The sequence below is a fragment of the Mesocricetus auratus genome, unplaced genomic scaffold (assembly GCF_017639785.1).
Source record: "Mesocricetus auratus isolate SY011 unplaced genomic scaffold, BCM_Maur_2.0 Super-Scaffold_100019, whole genome shotgun sequence".
NCBI classification, from domain to species: Eukaryota; Metazoa; Chordata; class Mammalia; order Rodentia; family Cricetidae; genus Mesocricetus; species Mesocricetus auratus.
In genome coordinates this window covers 36,668,978-36,693,942 of record NW_024429200.1, presented here as the reverse complement: position 1 = coordinate 36,693,942, position 24,965 = coordinate 36,668,978, and the positions used below count along the sequence as shown (strand labels likewise).

At 41.2% G+C, this 24,965-nt stretch overlaps 2 protein-coding genes across 7 annotated transcripts in view; one reads left to right on the top strand and one right to left on the bottom strand.

The window, feature by feature from the left end:
- Krit1 (KRIT1 ankyrin repeat containing) overlaps positions 1 to 7,013 on the bottom strand; it is a 34,183-nt gene extending 27,170 nt beyond the window's left edge. For both annotated transcript variants that reach the window (XM_013123192.3, XM_040728715.1), the window contains exons 1-4: positions 6,785 to 7,013; positions 4,452 to 4,555; positions 3,143 to 3,302; positions 761 to 853 (exon numbers count right to left, since the gene is read on the bottom strand). In XM_013123192.3, the coding sequence (XP_012978646.2) occupies positions 761 to 853; positions 3,143 to 3,302; positions 4,452 to 4,553 (355 nt within the window). In that variant the 5' untranslated portion in view covers positions 4,554 to 4,555; positions 6,785 to 7,013. The remainder of the gene's footprint in view (positions 1 to 760; positions 854 to 3,142; positions 3,303 to 4,451; positions 4,556 to 6,784) is intronic.
- A 540-nt stretch (positions 7,014 to 7,553) lies between these two features.
- Ankib1 (ankyrin repeat and IBR domain containing 1) overlaps positions 7,554 to 24,965 on the top strand; it is a 108,545-nt gene continuing 91,133 nt past the window's right edge. For 4 of the 5 annotated variants that reach the window (XM_040728713.1, XM_040728712.1, XM_040728711.1 and 1 more), the window contains exon 1: positions 7,554 to 7,667. The gene's annotated coding sequence lies outside the window, so the exon portion shown is untranslated. Of the gene's footprint in view, positions 7,668 to 24,645; positions 24,663 to 24,965 lie in introns of those variants that run through there. The other variant, XM_013123188.3, reaches the window with a different exon arrangement.

Here is a 24,965-nt window from a genome sequence, read left to right as displayed (position 1 = left end):
TCTCACCTCTACCAATGCTTAGACCAAAGTGGTAATCCTGTCCTCAGACTGCACTGATCCTCAGATTGCCTCCATCTCTATGAATCCTCCTGCCTTATAGCCCGCTCTCTGCCCAGGTATATAACTCCTGACGACTCTACCTCCTAGTACTGGAACAAAAGGCATGTGATCCCAGGTGCTGGGCTCACCTTTGTGTGAGCTCTGTTTCTCCTTTAGACAGAGCCAATCACACGTAGTCCAGGGTTGCCTTGAACTAATGGAGATCTGTCTGCCTCCGTCTCCCCAGTGCTGGGATTAAAGGTGTGCACTACCATTGCCTAGCCGCTATGGCTAACTAGCATGGTTACCTCTGTGCTCTGATCCTTAGGCAAGCTTTATTTGTTAGATCAGAAACAAAATATCACCACAGCTGGATCTCCTAGAATTGGAGATATAGATGGTTGTGACCCACAGTTTTAATGATGGGAATTGACCCAGGGTCCTCCAGAAGCATACCATCTCTCTAGCTCCTTAACTTGAATACTTTTAATTTCAATTATTCCTTCTCTCTTCACATCTCCATCTTAAAAATGGAAATGAAAACATTATGAATTAGCCAAGAAGCCTACACATTATCTTGAAATTAAAATATTCATATTTTTTCTTCTGTTAAAAACATGTATAACAATATTACACTAGTAACTACAAATGCATACTTCTAAATACTGCAGTAAATTTCCAATTAACATTCAAAATACCTGACAATCTAAACTTAGATTACCTTTGACAACTGATGGAACAATGAACAGCGCCGCTTCCCTGCCTGTTTTCTCTCCATCCAGAGGAAATTTCTTCATTAGTACCACACGTTTTCCTAATAAGAAAAAAGAAAGAAAGAAAGAAAGCAAAGATGGAAGTAAGAGAATGTTTTGCTTACTTCTTTGCTCTGCTGAGATAGGGTCCTTCACTGCAGCCCAAGCTAGCCTTTAACTCATGATTCTGCTGCCTCAGCCTCCCAAGTGTCAAGATTACAGGTGCTAACCATCACACTTGGCCGAAGACAACAGATATTTAAATCTTACAAATTGCCTTCAGGATTAGAAAACAGGGTTTTAGGGGTTGGAGACACCCCTCATTCACATAACACTTGTCCAACAGGAGCAAGGGTCTGAGTTTGATCTCTTGCAATGCATCACAAAAATAAATACAATTTAAAATGAAAAGTTATTATGTACATAATTACATATATATATATATAAAGTAATCTTAATAAGAAATTAACTTAATAAAATTTTAAAAATTTATATAAAAAGACCAAAGAAAATAAAGATTTTAGAAAAGGAACTCAAAACATACAAAAAGGCAGTCATATTATATGTACTAATAAAAACTCATAATACTGCCAGTTGGGGGAGATGACTCAGGCAGCAAAGTATTAGCTGCACAAGTGTGAGAATTCTTAGAAGCCATGTAAATCTGGGCACATTCGTGTGTGCCTATAATCCTAGTGTCCTACAGGAAGATGGGAGATGTAGATAGAAGTCCCAGGAGTTTGAGGACCAACTAGCCTGGTGTATGCAACTGTAGCAATCAAGAAATCCTTTATCAAACAAGGTGGAAGCCAGGCCAGAGACACTCAAGAAATCCTTTATCAAACAAGGTGGAAGCCAGGCCAGAGATACTCAAGGCTGCCCTGGCACCTCTACATATCAGCTGTGGTACAAGCATGACCTATACTCACACACACACACATGAGCATTTAGGCACACATGCACACCCAATATACATACAAAAAAAACAACAAAATAATTGTTGGTAAAATTTGAAATTACAGGGTCAACATATAGACACCATCTAATAGATTCAGGGCCATATTTTAATGTACTAGAAACTTCCTACGAGCTGGCCACAGACAGTTGTGGGCCACCATGTGGATTCTGAAAATTGAACCTGAGTCTTCTGTAAGAGCAGCTACTGAGCCATCTACCCAGCCCCTGAAAACCTCCCTTTTTAAATCATAACTTACACACAGTTTATAAATGTAACTTCTGACTGCTCTCTTGTTTCTTATGAGGCTAAAACTAGGTTATCACTTTTCAGTAACTTGCACAGGCTACACTTTATCTAATATTATAAATGGGCTCCAATTTTTCAGGGTTAAAACTTTCTTTCTTCCTGTCTTTCTGTCTGTCTACTTATTTTTGAGACAGGGCTTCTCTATGTAGCTCTGGCTGTCTTGGACTTTACTATGAGTTCAAAGCTGGTATTGAACTCAAAAGCATCCACCTGCCTCTGCCTCCAGAGTGCCGGGGGTCAATGATATGTGCCACCACTGCCTGAACAAGGTTAATACTTTGTATTACTTTTTCAGTTTTTGTTTTGTTTTTTAAGGATATCTTTCCTATGACTCAAATGAGAAGAAAACTGTTTTACCTTGGTAACTTAAAAGTTTTTTGTTTTTTTTTTTGTTTTTGGCTGATTAATCCATGAATACTATGTATCATTTAGCCATAGAGAAAGGATTATGGTTATTTCTTCTGTCTGGTAGAAATAAAAATAGCTCAAAGATAATTATCTAGAAAACCATACAGCTAGCAAAAAGTACTCTGTAGTCTCTAAATGAATAAATCACTAACACTGCTGTTCTTTACATGGTTTGGGTTCTACAGAAATTATTTATCTTTGGGAAGCAGAGGACCAGTGCAGGGTGGAGAGGGGACTAAACTGCAACAGTGATATGATAAAGTACATAGTACATATTGGAAAATTCTATAATTGTATCTATTTTGTAAAGTTAATACTTGCTAATAAAATTCCAATGAAGTTATTTCTTCAAGGATATGGACTATAGTTTAACAACTTCCTGAGGTCTTCCTACTTTTTCAAATGGAAAGAAACATAAAAAGAAATAGATTTTAAAAATATTTTTAAAAATATTTATCTGGGCCAGGCACAACAGCACAAGTCTTTAGTTCTAGCATTCAGGAGAAGTAGACAGACCTCTGCCAGTTCAAGGCCAGCCTGATCTACATATTGAGTTCCAGTCTAGGTAGGGTTACACAGTGAACAAAATAAACAAAACAAAACAACACCAACCCACACATTTTTCCTTTTTACTACTGAAAACAAACTGTCAGGTGTAGGGAGAGAGAAGGTCGCCTACCTCTGATCCCTTGGTTTGCAGGAGAAATTGGTTTGGTAGTTTCTACGACATAATCCAATATGCCTTGGGCTATTTCACTGTTGCCTTGAAGTTTAGTTTCCAGCAAAACTTTCTTTCTCTTTTTTTTCTGCCCTTCAATTGGAACTTCATGCAATAAAATCTTAGATGGGAAAAACAGCATTAATACAAAGTTTAAAATTCACTTGCCCTAGAATACACTATAACCTGACAGCCTTTCTCATCCCTAGGTGCATATTACAGAATAAGCTATGAGGCTTTAAAATAATACCAATGCTAGTCTCCTCTCTGGATCTATCAAGTCAGAACCCATAAGGAATAGGCTCTTAGTACAAGCAGATTCCCAAGTCAGTCTATACATTGGGAAATGGCTACAGACAACCTTACAAAAGCAGTTTAAACAAAATGTTAGAAAAATTAGGCTACAAATCTGTTATACAGAAAAAAGCAATTCAATTTTATTTATATATGTAATATATAACTGTAACACACACAGAGATATAACTGCCCCAATTACACATTTACTAATCTATATAAGACTAAAGAAAAGTTATTTGACTGCCTAAAGCAGTCAAATGATTTAAGGTAAAATATAGTTTTCAATGAATTGTTTAAAATAATCTGAAAATAACCAATATCAATCTTTATATTCAAAGTCTGAGTAAATTGATTTTTCACTAAATTTTTGAGTTATTCTATAAATTATATAAAACCTAAGTAAATAAACTTAAGAAAATCATGAGCTGGGCATAGTGGTGCTCATCATTAATCCCAGCATTCAGGAGGCAGATGCAGGTAGACCTCTGAGTTCAAAGCCAGCCTGGTATACAACTTGAGTTCTGGGATAGTCATGGCTACACACAGAGAAACTCTGTCACAAAAAAAATCAAAAAAACAAACAAACAAACAAACAAACAAACAAACAAAATCATGTCTTTGTCTTAGTTCTCTCTTTTTTAAGGCAGGGACTCATGTAACTCAGGCTGGCCTCAAGTTCTCTATGTAGCCATGGTTCACATTGTTTGGTTTTATGCAGTGCTGGGTTTCAAACTCAGACCTTTATGAATGTTAGCCAAGCACTCTATCAACTGGTCTACATCTCAGCTCCTCAAATAACTTTTTATCAAATAATCTACACATGTAAACAAATGCCACATTATTGAAAAGTATGCAACAGAAAAAAATACCATTGGGTAGAGATCTAGACTAGATGCTCAAAATGCTTTATATGTAAATGGTAATACAGAATGACATTCAACGGTAGAAGTCAAATGTTATTAAATTTTCTCACCTCATAGGACTTAGCTCTGTATTCCCGAGAGTTTAGACTGGCAGTATTCTTTGGACGGATAACCGCAACATATGCATCTTCTATGTTTTCTGGATTTCCCATTGCTTTATAAAACAAACAAAAAATTCCTTGGAAGAGTAAATAACATAATTGGTAGCAAGATAAATATATATCACACCCAGTCCAACCACTTTTACTTTTAAAATATTCACATTTTATAATTGTTTTTTAATCTTATATAATACCTATTGACACTCTACAAATTTCAGCAAGAAAACATTTGATTTAGATACTTGGATGACCTAACTTAGGTCATCCTAACTTTCTTTGGAGATGCTCATCGTTGACCCGAACCATGTGGTCAGTACAAAAGAAATCTTTGCCATTTCTGTTATCAGTTCCCTAGATATCCCAAAGTTTTTCTTCTAAATATATTCACTGTGTTGATATATACAATCCTCCCTCTCCCCCCAAAAACTATTTTTTTAAAGACTTCACTGGGCAATTACTTTTTCTCAAGTACACTAAAAAGCTTCTCTTGGATTGAATATCTTTTATCCTTTTGGCTTTTAAATGTTCCTCTCAGTGATATACTTTCTTTAATTTTTTAAAAGACCCATTAGTCATTAAAATGGTCTTTTCATATTTAATGAGTCCCTTACTGCTTCAACTCCCAGGAAAAGAAAAAAAAAAGCATTTCAAAAAAGGGTTGAAATGTTACTTGAGAGGATACACACTCATTCTGTTTTCTCAGATGCAACTGAGGTCACTTTGATGCCCTAACTCACTTTCCTAAAATAAAAAAAAAATGCCTTATTTTGAAAAATTTATGAAAATGAAGTTCTTTTAAAATACAGTAACTTCTGGCACGTTAAATAAAATTTAGTATAATAGTTTAACAAGTATTTCTTCTCAGACATTTGTCTTAATTTTTTTAATTACAAAAGTTTCAATGTATTTTGAACCAAAAAAACTAAGGAATTCCAATGAAGAAGTTGGAGTGAAACACAAGGATGAGGACATTTTATGAACAGATTAATTCCCATTCTATAGTTCACAGAATTTTTTCATTCAAACATTTTATAAGATCATTCTAAAAGCCTACTGTATGCAAAAGAACTGTTTACAGAATATTAAAAAAAGGCTTTTCTCAAAAACTTGTTTAGTAATTCTTTTCACCTCAGATTAACAACGACCAAAACATAATGAACTAAATAATACGACATATGGATGTCTTAAGACTGCAAACTTCTTTAAAAGGCATTGTATTGTAGAGAAACTGTACCAAATACATGACAATTGCAGAAAACAATGCTTTCTATAAAGCCCCTAAAGGAGAAATTTGGTAGCTGTTAACTATCTACACGGAATTTAAAGTAAATTAACTTTTGTGTCAGTGAATTCATGACAAGAAAACGTCTATTTACAGAGTTTTGTTAACACCTATCACATATTTTAAAACATTCACTAGTAGCATTTAATGATATGTAAAGAAACAAAGGCTGAAGGCAGAAAAACCACAAGTTACCAGCCGTGAAGGTAAGGCTAGTGCAGTAGAAACACAAAAGGATAGAAGAGAGATCTAGTCAAAAGAAACACAGGTATTGTTACTATGTTCTATGGCTCACGGCGCCGGAGAAAATGCTCAGGCATAAATAACATGCTGCCTAAATATTGAGGGCTTAAGTAAGTGGAGATGGCTCATAGCTGGGAGAGGTTTCTGAGATCTATTTAGGAAGACGTAGGGGCACTTTTGGTTATCACTAGGATCAAGAAAGGAGAGGCGGGGAGCCGGTCATTCGGTGCCCTCATCAGGGGTGATATTCTTTTGTGGGTCAGCTGGTCTGTTTGCAAACTGTTTAGGTAAGTTCTCCGAGAGAGAGCAGGACAGGAGTGGGACTGAAATCTGGAGGTAGGCCGGCCACGGAGAAGCTTCTCCCGAGGATGCAAACCGAGGGGCGGGGGCAGCAAAGAAAGCAAGAGGACAACCAGCCGCGAAGAGCTCGGAAAGGAGGGAGAAAGGGGACGCGAAGCGACGAGCTGGGCATCGCTTTCCGGCAACGACAGCGTTGCGCCGGGGAAGCTTTCCCGTGCCGCCGCCCACCGGCGTTCCACCTCGGGGCAGGACGCAGGCCGCTCTGCTCCTGGGGCTGCCCTCGGCCCCACCCGCCCCACCGAGGAGCCCGGCTTCTCGGCGGCCGCCCCGCGGCTGCCTGCAGAACCTCGCCGGGGAGAGAGAGAGAGGCTCGCCGTCCCACCCGTATCCGCTAGCTGCCGTCCGGATCGTGCCTCTCGCCTTGTCTCCGCGAAGGACACCGAGGAGACTCACTCACCCGAGCGAGCGGCCGGTCTTCTCCCGGGCCGCTACATCCAAATCCCAGGGCGGGGCAGCAAGCGGAGGACGGAGGAGCCGTCACCGTCGGCTCATTCCTCCCGCCCGGCCCAACTTCCCGCGGCAGGAAGCCCCTGGGGTCGTCACCCGAGGCCGCCCGCCCCGAAGCTCGGGCCGCGGGGACACCCGCTCTTCCACGGTCCTCCCCTCTCCGCGGCCCCCAGTCACCTCGCAGCTTCCCCCCAACAAACTCGGGACTGCCAAGGCCTCAGCTCGCCATCCCGCCGCTACCGGCGCCCGGGAGATAACTTCCGGGGTTACGCCCCCCCTTCTCTCTGTCTCCCCGCCCCAGCCCGCTGGAGGTTTGCGGCGGAAAAGCTTCCGGGTCGTCGTGCGGGGGTGCTGCCCGTTCGTGCCGGTCCGTGCCACTTGGTGCGGCGGCCGCGGCTGTCTGGGGCGGGGAGCGGGCAGCCGTGGGCTCGCGCTGCGGGCCGCGCCGGAGCCCGGCGCCGGGAAGGGGGAGGTCGGCCTCGGCGGCGGCGGCGGCGCGCGCACCCGGCACGGCCATGCGCTGGACTTGACCGAGCGCCGGAGGCAGGCGTCACCGCCCCCTCCTCCCTACCCCGAGAGCCGCGGAGAAGATGGGGGGCGCCGGCCCAGTGTGAGCTCGCCGGGCGCGTCGGGGCTCACGCAGCGCTTGCTTCCCGCCGGCCTCCAGCGCGCATCCTCGGGCTCCGGCAGCTGCGGCCGGGCGGGCGGGTGGGTGGGGCGCGGAGTGGACCCGAGGTCAGCCGCCTGGCACGCGAGGCAGGTGGCCGCGGCGCAGCAAGACCCGCAGACCTGCGGGGTCCACGCGACCCCGGTCCCCACCGGGAGAAGTAACCGTAAGTGTCTGCTCCGCGGCTCGCCTCCGGCCGAGGCTGTCTACAGCTGCCCCATTCACGCCCTTCCCGTGCCTCTTGCGAGCGCGCCCGCCGTCCCTTCTGTCCCCATCCCCGGAACAGGTAGAGAGCATCCCGTCCACCCCACCGGGTTTCTCGCGCTCACGAATTTGCAAGCCTCCCGCTTGCCGGGGCGCGCCCCATCCTCCACACACACACACACACACACACACACACACACACACACACACACACACACACACACACACACACACACACACACACACACACACACACACACACACACACACACACACACACACACACACACACACACACACACACACACACGTCTCCATCGCTTTGTCCGTCTGCGGACGTTTCGTTTTCTGTGGAAGCCCCAGAGCTCACTGCCTCCGCAGCCCGGGTTGAGACGTGGAAAGCGTTGGGATTCCACCGGCTCCGCGGACCCGAAGTACCGAGGTTAAATAAAAGTGCACTGCAGGACGGACTGTCATGGGGGCCGGGGGGCAGAGGTGCGGATGGCACCGTCGAATCTTTATGTTTGTTGGTTTTGCCACCCAAACAAAAGAGGACGCCCCTCTGTACCCTCAGTCCTCCCCCTGTCTGTGTGAACCGTTCTTACACTGGTGTTTGAGTCGGGAAATTGGAGCTAGAACTGTAGTGAAGCCTCTCCTGAAGAGGTTTTATTCTCACAAGCTCCATTCCTGTGGAATGGCATGTTGAAACATCTTGTATTGAGACGGTCCATTCCAGGAAAGTTTTATTGGTAAATCTAAAGAGCGAATGTGAAGACGTCTGAATGTTTAGTTAGTGTGCTCTGGATACTGTTAATTTCTTACCATTTTGATTACTATTTGACTGGACTCTAACTCATTAAATTTGTGTGTGTGTGTGTGTGTGTGTGTGTGTTGTGTGTGTGTGTGTTTTTAAGGCTGCTTCAGCAGAACTTTCCAGAAATTAGATTAAAATATAATTTTAATACTGGCAGTGATTGGGCAGTAGCTGTCATGTGCCTTCATGCATTTACTGCTTTTCAAGGCATTATAGAAAGGAAAGATAATCTCAAAATAATGGTGCTCTGTACCTTGTAGGTTCTATTATTCTGTAAACTACTCTGAGGTAGTATGGTAGCACTGGTGATTTTTTTCTTAAAAACTATTATTTCTTTAAGAAAAATAGATATGTTTTGTCACCCCTCCCCCCAAAAATTCCTTTTAGCAGTTGATTCTGTAACTACACTTGACAGGCTTTAGTTTGAAGCAGGCTTAGAAGATGTAGATCCAATTGTCTTTCTGGAAATGTACTTTCCTTGGCACAGAAGCCCAACACTGTGCAGACTTGAGTGCATCGTTGAAGGTGTGGCTTCTGTTTTCTGTACAGTCAGTCAGTCAGCATCTGAATGAGAAGATTTGAGTGTTTTCATGAGGGAATGAGCAGTTACACAGAACAATCTTTGCTTAAAAGTCCACTGATTTCTATTATCTTTGGGGCAAAGAAGGAAATACAGAACCGTATTTTCCTGTGTCATGTATTGGATCCCTCCCTCCCAGCTCTGAGAATCCCGAGTTTGTGCTGTGAACGTGTCCTGAAATCATGCCTGCAGTCTTCTGAAGTGAGGGCTATGAACAGGTGCATCTCAGCCGTAAAGATAAAGCTGCTCTTAAACTGCTGCGGCACTCCTCACTTCTGAGAGAGTCGATTGTCTTTCCTCCTCCTTTCCTGGGTGTGCTCACTTAGGAAAGTGACGTGCATTTATTTATACAGCTTACCTGTATAAATAGGTAAGAGATCAAAGGTATTTTCGTATATGAGTAGATATAGTTGACGGAAGAACGATGAATTAAGTTCTCTGAATCTCCATGAATGGAAGTGAAACTCTTCTCGGTGCTTTGAATAGTTTTTTTTTCTCTTTGAGGGTACATATATCATCATTCATCTAGGTTAAATGTTTAAGTGTTTCTTTCAAATATTAAGTTTCATATGGGACACAATTTGTCAAAAAACAAAAGATTTTGAGAGTCAGTTAAGTATTATCTCAGTCTCATAAAGTTTCTCTGCGTTATCCTAAAAATGCTTAGGTATCTTGGGTACCTTCTCAGAATGACCTAACTTGGGAGACAGTGATTTTTGGACTTTTCAGTTAATTTTCATCAAACTGTCTCTTCCTTGCCCACACTAGATACTTCACTTTCCTGCTTATTTTATTACTTTGCTTCGTTAAACCTTTAATGAACTGTGTATGAAGATCAGGGTTTATATTCTGCCTCTACAAGGGTAAGTACATCAAGATTCCTTTTCTCATTGAATTTACCAGTCTAGATGTTTGACTGTGATTCTGTCTAAAAGCGTTGGAGAGTTTTGGTTCTGCAATGAAAATACTCATTCAGACTTGACTATTTGGATTTATGGGTTAGCAGCATTTCTATACAGTTCAGTCTTGGCCCCCCAAACTGTTTTAGAAGCAGGATTTTCTACTATTGACACTTTTCTTCCAAAGCTTCATTTGTATTATAAATATTTTGCTCGTTTTTAAATATCAAAATCTGTTAACGGCTTGCTCTTCTTTTGGCCAATGTCCTTTATCACCAATTACATGCTTTTCTGTTTTTGAGATTATAGAGCATATCATTAATAATTCTTAAAAAAAACAGCAACACCTGCTACTTTTTCTTGTCTCTCTCTCTCTCTCTCTCTCTCTCTCTCACACACACACACACATACACACACAATTTAACTTGACATCTATAGTCTTTCTGTTTTACTTGTAGTAAAATATTTTATAATACTCAAGTTACAGTGTTTTCTAGCTGGAATGATGCTGGAATTAGAACTCCTACTCAACAACGTATCAGAGACAGAACTATAAATGTGTTTGATGCTTGGCCTATAAAGATGAACAAATCAAGATTCTCTTTATCAATGGGCTGTAAAATGTCCGCTTAAAATCCATGACAAAAAAGCCTATTCAGATGCCTTTAGTAAATGGAAGATGTAAAACCATTGCCTTCCTTGTTAACACATCTAGTCAGTGTGGTAAAAGAAGGTGTAAATAGTTTAAACCAAAGTTTTCATTCTGTTTCTGGTCATAGACATCGATAGCTGTGTCCAATTCTTTTCTACCTGCAAGTATTCTACATTACAGCTTTCAGATTTTTAATAATAGTTTTGAAATAATCTCAGATTACTTGAATTAGAAGTAATTTTAAATTCATAAGATGTTAGCAATGCAAAGAACTGCCATGGTATGCCTTCATTCAGATTTCTTTCACTGTTAATATTCTGCTACAGTTCTCTTTAATTGCTTACCATTTCTGTCTCCATGCATAAATACATATGTTCAACACATACAGTTTTATCAATCTTTTGTAACATTCTGAGGAAGCTTCAGGCATGTGTGCCTTTACCTTAAAATACTACAGTGTATGCTTTCTAAAAACTAAACCCTGTTATACAAACTACATACTACCCTTCAGGAATACAAACTATGCTAATTTTTTTCAGACGTCTTTGGCCTCAGTTTCCTCATCTTCCAAGTCTTTAGCAGTTTTATCAAGTATACACCTGCATTCTCTAGTATAACCCTCATCCTACAACTATGAAATATTTCCTCATGCCTCCCTCCCAGCCAAGTGATTTCTTTCCTGAAAGAAATATCAGGAATAGATGCCATGCCTAGTGGAACCAGCATGTATCTCTAGTGCATGAACAGACTTCTGGAGCCCATTTCTCATGGAGGGATACTCTCTTAGCCTAGATACACAGGGGAGGGCCTAGGCCCTCACCCAAATGACAGATTTTGATGATCCCTCATGGAAGGCCTCACCCTCCTTGGGGGAGTGGATGGGGATGGGAGGATGGGAGGGAGAGGGAACTGGGATTGATATGTAAAATAAGATTGTTTCTAATTTAAATGATATATGATATATATAGTCATGCCCTTCTCAGTGAATCTCATCCAGAGGCACACAGTGGCAAACCATGTCACTAGCCATGAATGTAACAAAATATAATTGTGGAAATAAATTCCAAAACTGTGCCATTATCATATTTCTTACTTCTTATCAGACCTTCACTTGCTGACCTTAGCATCATTGATGACTCCTACCTAAATTAACCACTTCTATGATGATTAGCAATTACTATTTATTTCCATTGTCTCTCTGCATATACTAGTTGATGTTTCATGGAAAGCTGCTTCTCTTTTCTCCCCTTTGATTAACTAAAAGTAGTTTAAATGGCTCTGATTTATGTGAGATGTTGTGAATTGTTACTGTTTTCACTTATTGTGCTATTTCAGTTGTCCCCAGGTTAGGCAGGGGCAACATCTTTAAACTGCCTGCTATGCCCATTTATCATGCTCCTATCTGGTTTACTGTGCATTTCCTTTCTGGCAGAATAAATTGTTCCTGATTCATCTTGTGCTTTGCTTGCTCTACCCATGAAATCAGCTGTTTCTACAAGGAACCTTACTTTTGCTTTTTGGTTTCTAGATGACAGGTATTTATATCCAAGATTTGGGAATGCTGCTCTTTGCTGCTGGAGTGTGAGTGGCTCTGAGTCCTTTCACTAGACATGGTTAGGGAAGATAGTTTGTACATGCATATGTAATATGCTCATATATATATACATATATATACATATGCATATATGTATATATATATATATATATACACACACACACACACACATATACACTCTTCTGTTTTCTTTTGTTTTCGAGTCATCTTCCAGAATGCTCTTACATTCATTGTTATAGTAATGTGTGCTGAGTTGTATTCCTAACTTCACAAAGCAAACAAACAACAGATTGCAGGATGATTCCTAAGTAGTGAGAATCAGATGTAGACTGTCTGGGTCAGTATGGTGGCTCCTCAGTGCTGTCAGTAATGCATGCTCATTTGTCTTTCTGGTTAGTCATCCTAGCTTATCGCCTGTGCTCTTAAGGTGACATTTCAGGCTGAGTAGCACTTCTGTCTATTTCTTCTCTCATCATCCATGCCTCTGGGTCAGCATCACATCTAGTAATCTCTAGAATGGAGCCAAGACAAAAGAGCCATGCCCTTTTAACACCTCCATAACAAGTTCTTTTGAATTAAGCTTTTTTCTTTTCTCTTTTAGAAATAATGTAGATTTGATTTCATGTGACATATATTTACATTTAGATTAGAACTCAGAATTTTTCTCTGTAATTTCTTGAGTTGCCACATTTAAAAGGTTTTCATGCCCCCCCCCAACACTTAAGTTATTTACAGAAAGATGAACATGATTGATTATATTATCAAATTGGAAGCAGCCATTTTGGGGGACACAGAAATTTATCATTGTACAAAATAAATAATGTTAACTAAAAACTTTTTATGTGCAGCTATAATAGTCAGTGAGTATAAAGCTAAATCAGGCTCAGGAGGTGGTGGCACACGCCTTTAATCCCAGTACTTTAGAGGCAGAGGTAGACGAATCTCTGTGAGTTCGAGACCAGCCTGGTCTACAAGAGCTGGTCCCAGAACAGGCTCCAAAGCTACACAGAGAAACCTGTCTGGAAAAACTAAAAAAACAAAACAATGACAACAAAAATAACAAAACAAAAACGCTAAATAAGACTGGGGCTGGAGAAATGGCTCAGCAGTTAGAACACTGGCTGCCCTTCCAGCAAACCCGGGTTCAATTCCCAGCACCCACATGGCTGCTCACAACTATCTGTAACTCCATTTTCAGGGAATCTGACACCCTCACACAAACTTAACACACAGGCAAAATACCAATGCACATGAAATAAAAATAAATTTTTAAAAATCCTTTACTCACTTCTGGCTACTATGACCACCTACACACATATAGCATACACACACACACACACACACAAATAATAATAACCGATATAAGTATTAATAAAAATTGGCTCAGAGGTTAAGAGTGCTGACTGCTCTTCCAGAGGTCCTGAGTTCAATTCCCAGCAACCACATGGTGGCTCACAACCATCTGTAATGATGCCTTCTTCTGGCCTGCAGGCATACATGCAGACAGAACACTGTATACATAACAAATAAATAAATAAATCTTTAAAAAACAAACTGAACAAGGCTCAGGGGCAGAGCTCTTGCCTAGCAAGTGCAGAGCCCTAAGTTTATCCTATAGCACCATGAAGACAAACAAACTAGCCTTGAGTGTGATATGGCTCTTGTTCTCAAGGAGTTTATCACGTAACCAGGAAAGCAGGTAAACACTGAAGTACAGTTTTAGGTGGTAAGCTTATCCTCTGATCAAGTTAGTCATCATATAACTTGAGTTGGGGAGCTATGATGGTTTTTAAGTGCTAGCTTTTGCAAAGAATTTTCTTTAGGGCAAGTTACCTTTATAATATTCTAAAGTAGAACTGGGCAAGATCATGTTTGCTGTTTGATGAAGTTAATCAGGTATAGGATCTAGAAAGAATGGAAGTTCGTCTGATACATGAACATATGTTCCGTATTTATTAGATATTAAATTTGTGTGAAAATATATGCCTATTCTCTAGAACTTTGTGTTTGTATAATATAGTCTGGATATCAACAGTATAAGATAGTATATTGGTCCTGTCTTATAAAGTGAGGGCAACAGAGCTTGAATTAAGGCTTATGCTAAGGGCTGGTTAGCTAGAGCTTGCCACTAGGCCTCCCAACACGACATCATTCCTCAGGAATTACATGGTGGAAAGGGAGGACCAACTCCTGCAAGTTTTCCTTTGACAGTGCACATAACTCAAAATGTGTTTGTAAACATACATAAACCAATGTAATTTTAGAAGTTTTTAAAAAATACTTAAGTCCAAGCTGGGCGGTGGTGGCACACGCCTTTAATCCCAGCACTCGGGAGGCAGAGGCAGGAGGATCTCTGTGAGTTCAAGGCCAGCCTGGTCTACAAGAGCTAGTTCCAGGACAGCCTCCAAAGCAATACAGAGAAACCCTGCCCCGACAAAAAACAAACAAACAAACCAAAAAAAACAAAACAAAACAAAACAAAAAAACCAAAAAACCAAAACCCTTAAGTCTAATATTTTCAAACCCAGGTTCTTTCTGTGTATTCTACACTGCCTTCCCCTTGACTCCATATTATCTGTATGTTGCCTCTGCCTCAGAAATCTTGTCAAATAAGATTAGAATACAATTAAAATAGTTTTCAGTTGAGGACAGAAAGTATCAACCAACTCTACCCTGGATTTTCTACAGGTACTCTTTGTGTGGGATGGAGTATAATCAGGAAGATAAGTGTTGGTCAGAAAATTGTCACATTACATGAGTAAAGCATGCTGAGATTACTTTCTGGGAAACATAGTACTGAACTGATCAGACAGTAGGAGACAAGATGCTGGCCTGGTATGCCATGCTGTTGGGCAGTTGAGTAACACTTACTGATGTTAAGATTCTTCTTTTCCCCTGCCATATTCAATGTTCAGAATAAGGGGTAAGAAAAGGGAGTGCACTGTTGCCAATAAGTAAGGCATTGGTAGTTTTGATGATATGTTTAATTCCCCAAATCAACTGTAAAAATAAAGATGATTTCCTGTTCCTAACTAATCATTTAAATAAATGTAGCAAATCATTTAAATTGGATAGCTATTTCAGCTCAGGGTTTCTCTACTTCTGAAAAGAGGTGTTCTTGGTATGGGACTAATGTGGGCACATGAAATTAATATCCCAAACTTGATTTGACATGGCATCCACAGATCTAACACTAAAGCATATAACATGATATTCTGAGTGGAAAAACATTTTTTATATATAACATGGAGGACTAAGAAGGGAGATTAGAATAAAGGGTAGACTGATAATTTGATATCATATAATGATGATAAGTAGGGCAATTCAGGAAGTGGGAACATGTGATTTTTCTTAACTACTCAAGAAAATTTATTAAATGTCAGATGCTTATGTCAAGAGAGAGTAGAAAATACGATTCCAGTGTTCAAAGATTATACGATCCAATAGTCTTTTTCATCTGACTCCTTGAGAAAACAGAGCCTTAGTGCTCTAAGCTAGAATTCTCCATGTTGGCCATGCATCAGAGTCATCTAGATAGCTTATTAATACACAGAATGCTGGGCCCCGCTTCTGAGTTTCTGGTCCTGGGCATCTGGTGGGGGCCTGGAAGTTCTTTCCCAATAAGTTTCTAGGTACTGCTAGGATTTCTGTTATCTAGTGTATGAAGTTAAATTCTTTCTCCCTGTGTCTCTAGAATGTTACTTGAAGAGTTTTAGAAAGTTCTCAATTCATTTCTGTTTTGTGCTTTAGATGAGGAACTCTGATGAGTACCATTTTATTTTTAAATGATTTTTTAAACTCGTGCATCTGTGCAGGTGCCCATAGAGGCGAGAAAAGAGGATCAAATTTCCTGGGGCTGGAGTTACGGATGGTTGTGATCTGCCCAGTGTGAGTGCTGGTAACCAACCCTGGTCCTCTGTAGGAGCGTGTAGGTCACAGTGTTCCAGTGGGTTATAATCTCTAATTCTATTCCTGTAAGGGACACTGGAGAAGCCCTTATCATTTGAACAGATATTTCCTATTGCTAGTGAGAAGCAGCCTCAGTTTCCATCCTGGGGTGATCTGTCTGCAAGTCTTCACTGTTTCTCAAGTCCAAGGTGACTGTAGGTTTAGGACAGTGAGGGCAGGCTGAGGTGTGGGACAGGGCTTTTAAGATTGATGGTAAAATACTTTAATTACTCTTTGTGCTTTCAGCCTTGATAGGGAGTGAGACTGGTTAGATAAATGTAGAACTAATTGACTTTTTGGTATCAGTTTTTGGACAGATTGTCTTTAAGTTATTAATATACCTCCATAGAGCTGAGCAGGAGTCTGACCCAAAGAAAGAGACAGGTACAGAGTGAAGGCAGAGCTGCCAGGCTTTTCTCCCGATGATGCGTTATCGTTACCTTGTGGAACCGAGTGAGGAGCAAGTGTTCTGTCAGCCAGCAGTGTCTTTGCCTGTTCCCCAGGGATAGGCAGATTGGTGTAGTATCATGCTGGATTGGAAGTAGAGTGCATTTCTCTGGGAGAGTCATCTGTCTGCTGGTCAGAATATGGCTTAAAGAGGCCGACCCATCCAGTTAGTATGTTGGTAGCCTCAGCTACACATTGAATAGAGCCCATACTATGATGTCAGTGTTCCATTTTGTAACCTGAAGCTCACATTGACTTTGTTTTGATGCTTTATATACTCTTGCTTGGGTTATATATATATTTGTTGCCATAATTGATTTTCTGGCTCTCATTTAACATGGGTATTAAATAATGAATAATGCTCATTAGACAGTTAAGAGAAAATCTTAACTTTTTTCATTGGAAAACTATCTACATACGGGAAATAAGTCACTTTATATAATATTTTATAAAAGTAATTTCTATGTATACATTGCAAATTGGCAAATCTTATCTTTAGACTTTTCACTTCAGCATCTATCTTGTGGTGATTATTTTGTTAATGATCTAACAAATAAAGTTTGCCTGAAGATCAGAGTGCAGAGCTAGACACACTAATTAGCCATAGAGGTCAGGCAGTGGTGGAACACACCTTTAATCCCAGCACTCGGGAGACAGGGGCAGATAGATCCCTGTTAGTTCAAGGCCACGCTGGGCTACCCAAATTGATCCAGTCTAAAAGAAACAGAGCCAGGCGGTGGTGGCTCACATCTTTAATCCCAGCTCTAAGGAGGTGGGAAAAGGAAGGGATGTGTTTGGGCTGAGAGAGGAAGTAAGGCAGGGCAGTCAGTCTGAGGAAGCGGTCTGAGGATTCAGTCCCAGAGGCAGTCTGTCGATTTGTAGGGACAGGGTCGCCCCTTTGGTCTGAGCATTGGTAGAGGTAAGAACTCTAGTGACCGGCCACTCTGCTTCTGTGATCCCTCAGCTTTCACCCCCCTGATAGCTGACTCTGAGTTTTTATTGTTAAGACCACTTAGAATTTACGCTACATGTCTGAATGTTTGTGTGTGTGTATGCATCTAGTAAGTGTCTCAGATGTAAGTCACTCTCCCACTTCTCATCAAGCTGCGCTGCTCACAGGCTTCCACCGCCATTTCTCCATCCTTCAGACGCTTTGACAAGCGCTGTGGTCCTTCCCACCCGTACTCCACTTCCAGGGCGTTGGCAAACTTTCTGTTCCTACTTCCAGAGCACATCCCGAGCTGGAGTCAGTGCTCCTCACCATCCCTGCGACTTCTACATTCAAGCTACCTGCTCTCAGCCTTCACTGGGGTTACTACGGCTACCTCATAAATGGTCTGCTTCTTCTTTCCCCACCCCCACTGGTCTTCCCATCACTCAGCCAGCCAGGTTAAATGTAACAGGTCACTTGCTCCTTGCAAAAAACCTCCAGTGCTTTCCTTTTCACCCAGAATAAAAATTAGGTAGCTTAAAGGAACCTTCCAAGAACTTACCTGCTCCTGTTCATTCTCTGACTCCCTCCTCACTCTCCTCACCACAGTCTGTCAATATCCCACATTGCTGGGGCATCTGTCAGGTCCAGCTGCCCTCAGAGGGGGAGTGTGCATTGAGGAAAGGATAGGCAAGAGACAGGAGATAGAGTCGGGAGGGCACCTGGTGAATACCAGGATCAGCCCAGGTTTCTTGTTCAAGATCTTTTATATCCCCATCAGAAGAGGGGAGAAGGCCTTCTGTGCTTACACATCCACGGTTGTTCTTTTTATCTGGGATAGTTTTACCTGCAGGCGGTGCCTGACTGCCTCCCTGCTTTAGCTGTTTATGCAAACGTCACTTGACAAAGTCTTCCCTGATTACTCTTAAGCATTGCTACATTCTTCCTTTCCTAGTTTGATAGTTTGGAAATGGCACTTTATGTTACGTGTGCAAAGTGTAAATTCCCTGGGTCTGTGATTCAGTTGCTTTGTTCTGCAATTTGTGCTGATATCTTGTTTACGATCTAACAAATAAGCCTTGCCTGAAGATCAGAGTGCAAAGCCACACTAGTTAGCTTATAGAAGCCAGGCAGTGGTGGTTCACACCCTTAATTCCAGTACTTGGGAGAGAGGGGCAGACAGATCTCTGTTAGTTCAAGGCCACCGTGGGCTACACAAAATTGATCCAGGCTAAAAGAGAAACAACTCAGCCAAAGGAGTGACACGCCTTTTATCCCAGCACTAAGGAAGGGTGGAGACAGGAGGGATATGGCTGGGCGGAGAGAGGAATATAAGGTGGGAGGAGACAGGAGCTCATAGCAGTCTGAGGGGACAGTCTGAGGTGGCAGTCTGAGGAGGCAGTCTGAGGAGGTAGTCAGTCTGAGGAGGCAGTCAGTCTGAGGAGTCAGTCAGTCTGAGGGGGCAGTCAGTCTGAGGAGGCTGTCAGTCTGAGGAGGCAGTCTGAGGAGGTAGTCAGTCTGAGGAGGCAGTCAGTCTGAGGGGGCAGTCAGTCTGAGGGGGCAGTCAGTCTGAGGAGGCAGTCAGTCTGAGGAGTCAGTCAGTCTGAGGGGGCAGTCAGTCTGAGGAGACAGTCAGTCTGAGGAGGCTGTCAGTCTGAGAAGTCAGTCAGTCTGAGGGGGCAGTCAGTCTGAGGAGACAGTCAGTCTGAGGAGGTAGTCAGTCTGAGGAGGCAGTCAGTCTGAGGGGGCAGTCAGTCTGAGGGGGCAGTCAGTCTGAGGAGGCAGTCAGTCTGAGGAGGCAGTCAGTCTGAGGGGGCAGTCAGTCTGAGGGGGCAGTCAGTCTGAGGAGGCAGTCAGTCTGAGGAGGCAGTCTGAGGAGGCAGTCAGTCTGAGGAGGCTGTCAGTCTGAGGAGGCAGTCTGAGGAGGCAGTCAGTCTGAGGAGGCTGTCATTCTGAGGAGGCAGTCAGTCTGAGGAGGCTGTCAGTCTGAGGGCGCAGTCAGTCTGAGGGGGCAGTCAGTCTGAGGGGGCAGTCAGTCTGAGGAGGCTGTCAGTCTGAGGAGGCAGTCTGAGGGGGCAGTCTGAGGAGGCAGTCTGAGGAGGCAGCCTGAGGACAGGATCGCCCTTTTGGTCTGAGCATTGGTAGAGGTAAGAACTCTCTAGTGGCTGGCCACTTTGCTTCTCCAATCATTCAGTTTTTACTCTGAGTTTTTATTATTAATACCTATTAGAATTTGTGCTACATAGAATAACCTGGCATATGGTAGGTGGTCCCAAAGTACTTTTCCCCCATGAGTTTATATATCTAAAAAAAGTATAGCTTTTTTTCTGATAAGTTAACCAGAAAATCACATCTAAATCTTTACTTTGAATATTTAATTGTTCTGTTTCTCCCATTTAAAAATTCATGTCTTATGTTTTTTGTTTGTTTTTGAAAATTACTGATTCTTTTTGGGAGGAGGTAATGTCCCCCTTGAATAAATTATAGTTCCCAACTTTATGTATTTCGGGGAGTGAGAAAACATCTTTTCATCCCTTGTGATTTGTATGCATTATTCATTACTATCATTGGCTGTGGTGCTTTCTAACACTCATAGAAAGATATTGACATATATCTTGCCTTTAGGTGACTTATATCAGGAGTTATAACGCCATACTTTTTTTTCAGGTTTTCAAGAAAAATCAATAGTGATTTCTACCTTTTAAACTTGAATTGAGAGTTTTGAGGCCATGGTAGTTGAGCCTTTCCTGGATTTTAGCTCTATGTAGCCGGTGTTTCTTAGCTTCTTTATTTGAATCACTTGGGTTATACAGAGGGATCTTGACCGTAATTCCATTTCTTTTGACCCCATAAGTCTTCAAATCTGTGTACTTGATATAACCATCACAATGCCTTAGGTTTTTTAAGTAATTAGTCCTATTGTCAGATTGTATTGTGAATTATACTCTAACTTTTCAATTTGAAAGAGTTATTGTAGCACCTAAGGTCATTTTGTTCTAACTGTTCGGGATATAGGGTGGCAGTGGTAGATTAACACTCAAATATTTGTCGGGCGATGGTGGCACACGCCTTCATTCCCAGCACTCGGGAGGCAGAGACAGGCAGATCTCTGTGAGTTCGAGGCCAGCCTGGTCTACAGAGCGAGTTCTAGGATGTCCTCCAAAACAATACAGAGAAACCCTGTCTCGAAAAACCAAAAAAAAAAAAAAAAAAAAAAAAAAAGACTCAAATCTTCATAACGTTGTTAACTGTAATGCTGTTATATTCCTATGTGGTCCTTCACTACTACATTAAGATGTATGGGATATAAAGTGAAATTCGAAACTAAGTAGAAATGCGATTCAAGTTTTGTTTTCTGATACTAGAGAGTTTCTAATTTGAGATAATTTAGGTGTGTGGGCTTTGTAACCCACAGACTTGAGAAAAACTTTAATTATATTTGATTCTTATAGCAATAAAATGTACTTAACACTTAAGATTTAGTATTAGCAAATAAAGATGTATGGGACTATAAATGAATTCTAGGTGCTAGCCAAAATTCAAATGTCTATACATAAAATAGACTAAAAATGGGAAAGCCAGGATTCAAGCTGGGGCTTTTCTCTAGAATTTTCTCAGTTCACTATTTAACCCTTTCCAAAATAACTAAGCTTCTAGAACCTATCTAGTGTTTTATTAGTTTATTGTAAAATGCAGGGGGAGTTGTATGAATCAAATGAGAGAGAGACAGTATATATGCTGTGAAAATAAGTCTTACCCTGATTATCTCCTTATGAACACAGGAGTTTGGTCTTTGTAGAAGTTCACTTCTGTACATATGTTTAAGCTGTGCTATGCAGCATTTTCTTTTTCTTTTTAAATTTTAATTATGAAGCTGTTGGCTGTTTGCTTGTTTCTTACTGGCTAGCTCTGACTTAAGTATTTAACCCATAATTGTTTTTTTTGTTTGTTTGTTTTTTTGGTTTTTACGAGACAGGGTTTCTCTGTATTGTTTTGGAGGCTATCGGTCCAGCCCGGCCTCGAACTCACAGAGATCCGCCTGCCTCTGCCTCCCGAGTGCTGGGATTAAAGGCGTGTGCCACCACCGCCCGGCATTAACCCATAATTGTTAATCTAAGTATTTCTCTTACCGGAGTGTCTGACTCTGCCTCTCCTTCCCAGAATCCTCCTTGACTCCTAGTCCCACCTGTTTTGCTTTCCTACTGGCCAAAAGTGCTTTATTCAACAACCAATAAGAGACAGATTTACAGAATGACATCTCCCATCATCTCCTCTTTTCTGTATAAATAAAAAGAAAGGTTTTAACTTTAACATAGTCATATTATATAACAGAACAGTTATCAAGTAAGAACATAGTTATAATATTTTGTCCATTAACATTTAGTAAGATTTAAAGAAAGTATCATCTATCCTATCTTTGTGAATCTAAAGTCTTATATGTAGCTTATCTTTTATCATAACTAAGGAAAACTATAACTACAACTGTCTGTCTTCAACTCCACCAAAGACCACAGAAGGATACTACATAAACACTAGGATTGACAGAGACATCTTACTGCCTGGACAGTCACCCGAAGTTCCTCTGTAACGTTGGGGCATCCATCTTCAGCCCATAGGCCACAGTGTGTCTGGAACACTTCTCAGCAAAGCAGGAAATTTCAAACTGTCCATCTGCATTGGCAGTCTGTCAGTCATTTTTCTGTGTCCTGCAGAAAGTCTGGTAGACTTTTCCATGAAGCAGGAACCCTGAAGGACTGTCTGAGTTCAGCAGTCACTTTCCTGTGGGTCCTGCATATCCAGTTTATACAGCAACAGTCAAGCAGTCCAGGCAAGAGCAGTTTCTTGCTCAAATGGCTAACCTTGCCATGTTGAAAGCAAACTCCATAACAAGTCTCTTCAATGCTCATCTTCCTCTCAGACGTAACTGGTGCTGCCAGGAGCAGGAGAAAGGGTATGGACCTCTTACTCTGGCAGCTACACGTGTCTTGCTATGCAGCATTTTCATTAGCATCTGAAATTTAACTCCATGATAGTAAGCGTGTAACCTGCCATCTGTTTCTTCCTTTCCTCTTCCCTTCCCTACTTTCCCTTCCTCCTCACCTCTTCTTTCCCCATTCTCCTTTTTCCCTCCTCTTCACTCCCCTCCCCTGGAGCCGTTCTTTTTTTCATGGAGCTCACTTTAATTTATTGCTGCCTTCAAACTTCTGGAAGTCCTGTGCCTCAGCCTACTGAATGCCGGGATTATAGCCCTGTCCTACCACTTCTGACTATCAGTTTCATTTCTTCAGAGATAAACAAAGCTCAGCTGTTGAGTTGAAATTTGTCCTTTACCATTTTTATGTTTACATAGTCTAAATTTGCAGTCTTTTATAAGACTTTTTTCTCTAAAAGTTTTTATTAGCTGGGTATAGTGACACATGGCTTTAATTTCAGCACTCACGAGGCAAAGGCAGTTGGATACTTTTGAGTTCAAGATCAGCCAGAATTACATAGTGAGACCCTGTCTCAAAAATAATTCCATTTGCCAGGCAGTGGTGGCGCATGCCATTAATCCCAGCACTCGGGAGGCAGAGGCAGGCAGATCTCTATGAGTTCGAGGCCAGGCTGGACCGACAGCCTCCAAAACAGTACAGAGAAACCTTGTCTCGTAAAACCAAAAAAAAATTCCATTTATTATTGTTATTATTTTTTGTATGTGTATATGTTTTGAGGACTGGCACCCATACCCTGGAGCTCATGTATAGTTCAAAGGACACTTTTATGGAGTGGGTTCTCTCCTTCCTCATTTAAGATAACTCCAGGGATTGAACTCAGGTCCCAGGCTATCGTGTTTGGGGAGGGAACACTTTTATCTACTAAGCCATCTCCAGCCCTTTTTCTTTGTTTGGTTAGTTTACATAAATATCAGTGATGGTCTGATCCAAGTGTTTACATCCTCTTTGAAATAAAGATGAATACTGAAGTGAACACATCTCTCAAGTTTCATATATGTTTTTACAAGTTAGTGTAAAGGCCTCATAAAACTTCAAAAAGTAATGAATTGATTCCTAGGTGATAATTTTTGTTATAGTCAGCAAAACATGTGCATAGATTGATTAATTAGGTATAGATTGTTTATTCTTTTTTGGGCATATATTCATTATACATTTTGCTGAATTTCATAAGGATAGACATATTGTACCTGACCCTGTCTTCCCAGCACACACATAACCTTGTACCCTCCTATTAGTCCCCTTCATTCTCCTAAACAATTTCATTTCTGTTTCCATGTCATCTCTACATACATGATTTTATGCATTTAAATATAAAGTAAAATCTATAAATAAGAGATCATGATATTTATTTGTTTAACACAATAATCTCCAATTGCATCCATTTCCCTGCAAATGACACTTGTGCTTCTTCATAGCTGGTTAAAATTCCATTATAGATGCACATAGTATCTTGTCTGTCCATTCATATGTTACACACAAGTTGATTCATAATTTACCTATTGTGAATAATGATGCATTATTCAACAATGTACAAGTATCTCAGTGATGCTGACTTGGAATTCTTAGAGTAAATACTTGGTAGGCATAGCTGAGTCATGTGATAGATGTAATTTTTGTCTTTTGAGGAGTCTCCATACTGATTTTCACGGTGGCTGAATTAATTTACATTCTCTCCAGCACTGAGTAAGAGTTCCCTTTTGTCTGCAGCCCCACCAATATATGTTCTTTTCTTATGAGTGCCAGTCTGACTGGGGGGAGGCTATGGAAACTCAGTTTTAGTTTATGCTTCCCTGATTGCTAGTGATGTTGAACAGTTTTCCCACATTTATTGGACATTTTGTGTTTCATCTTTTAAGAACTGTTTGTTCAGTTCATTAGTATGGCTGGAATTTGACTCCAGTGTGAGCTTTTGGGGAGGGTTGAAATTCACTTTTTTTCTAGAGTAAATATACACTTGATCAAGCATTTATTGAGAAGGCCATCCTGTGAGAGAGTTTGTTTGTTCTGTTTGTTCTGTTGGATAGATGGTAATAGAACATGTTCAGACTGGCATCGTTTCTGGATTATAAGCAGTTAGTACTGTGGAAAGAGGACAAGGCAAATGAACGAATAATTGAAAAAGGAAGACTATACACAGGTAAATAGAACACTGTCTCTGTTCTGCAAATGATGTGCTTTCATTGAAGCAGCAAGAGAGGAGGGAGGGAAACGAGTTTAAATGCAGGGTAATTTATAAGCTTGACTCTGAGAAGAGGCAGGAATTTCTCTCGTGTGCTTGTTTTATTCATCAGGCAGGAGCAGGTCCTGAAAAGGTAGGCCAAAAGAACATTTGTAATCTTGCCGTGCAAGGCACTTCTCCAATGAGTTGTGCCTAATTGTTTCAGTATCAGCTTTGGAAAACTATTATTTCTTGAATTCTTCTACTCCTGAAGTAAATGTC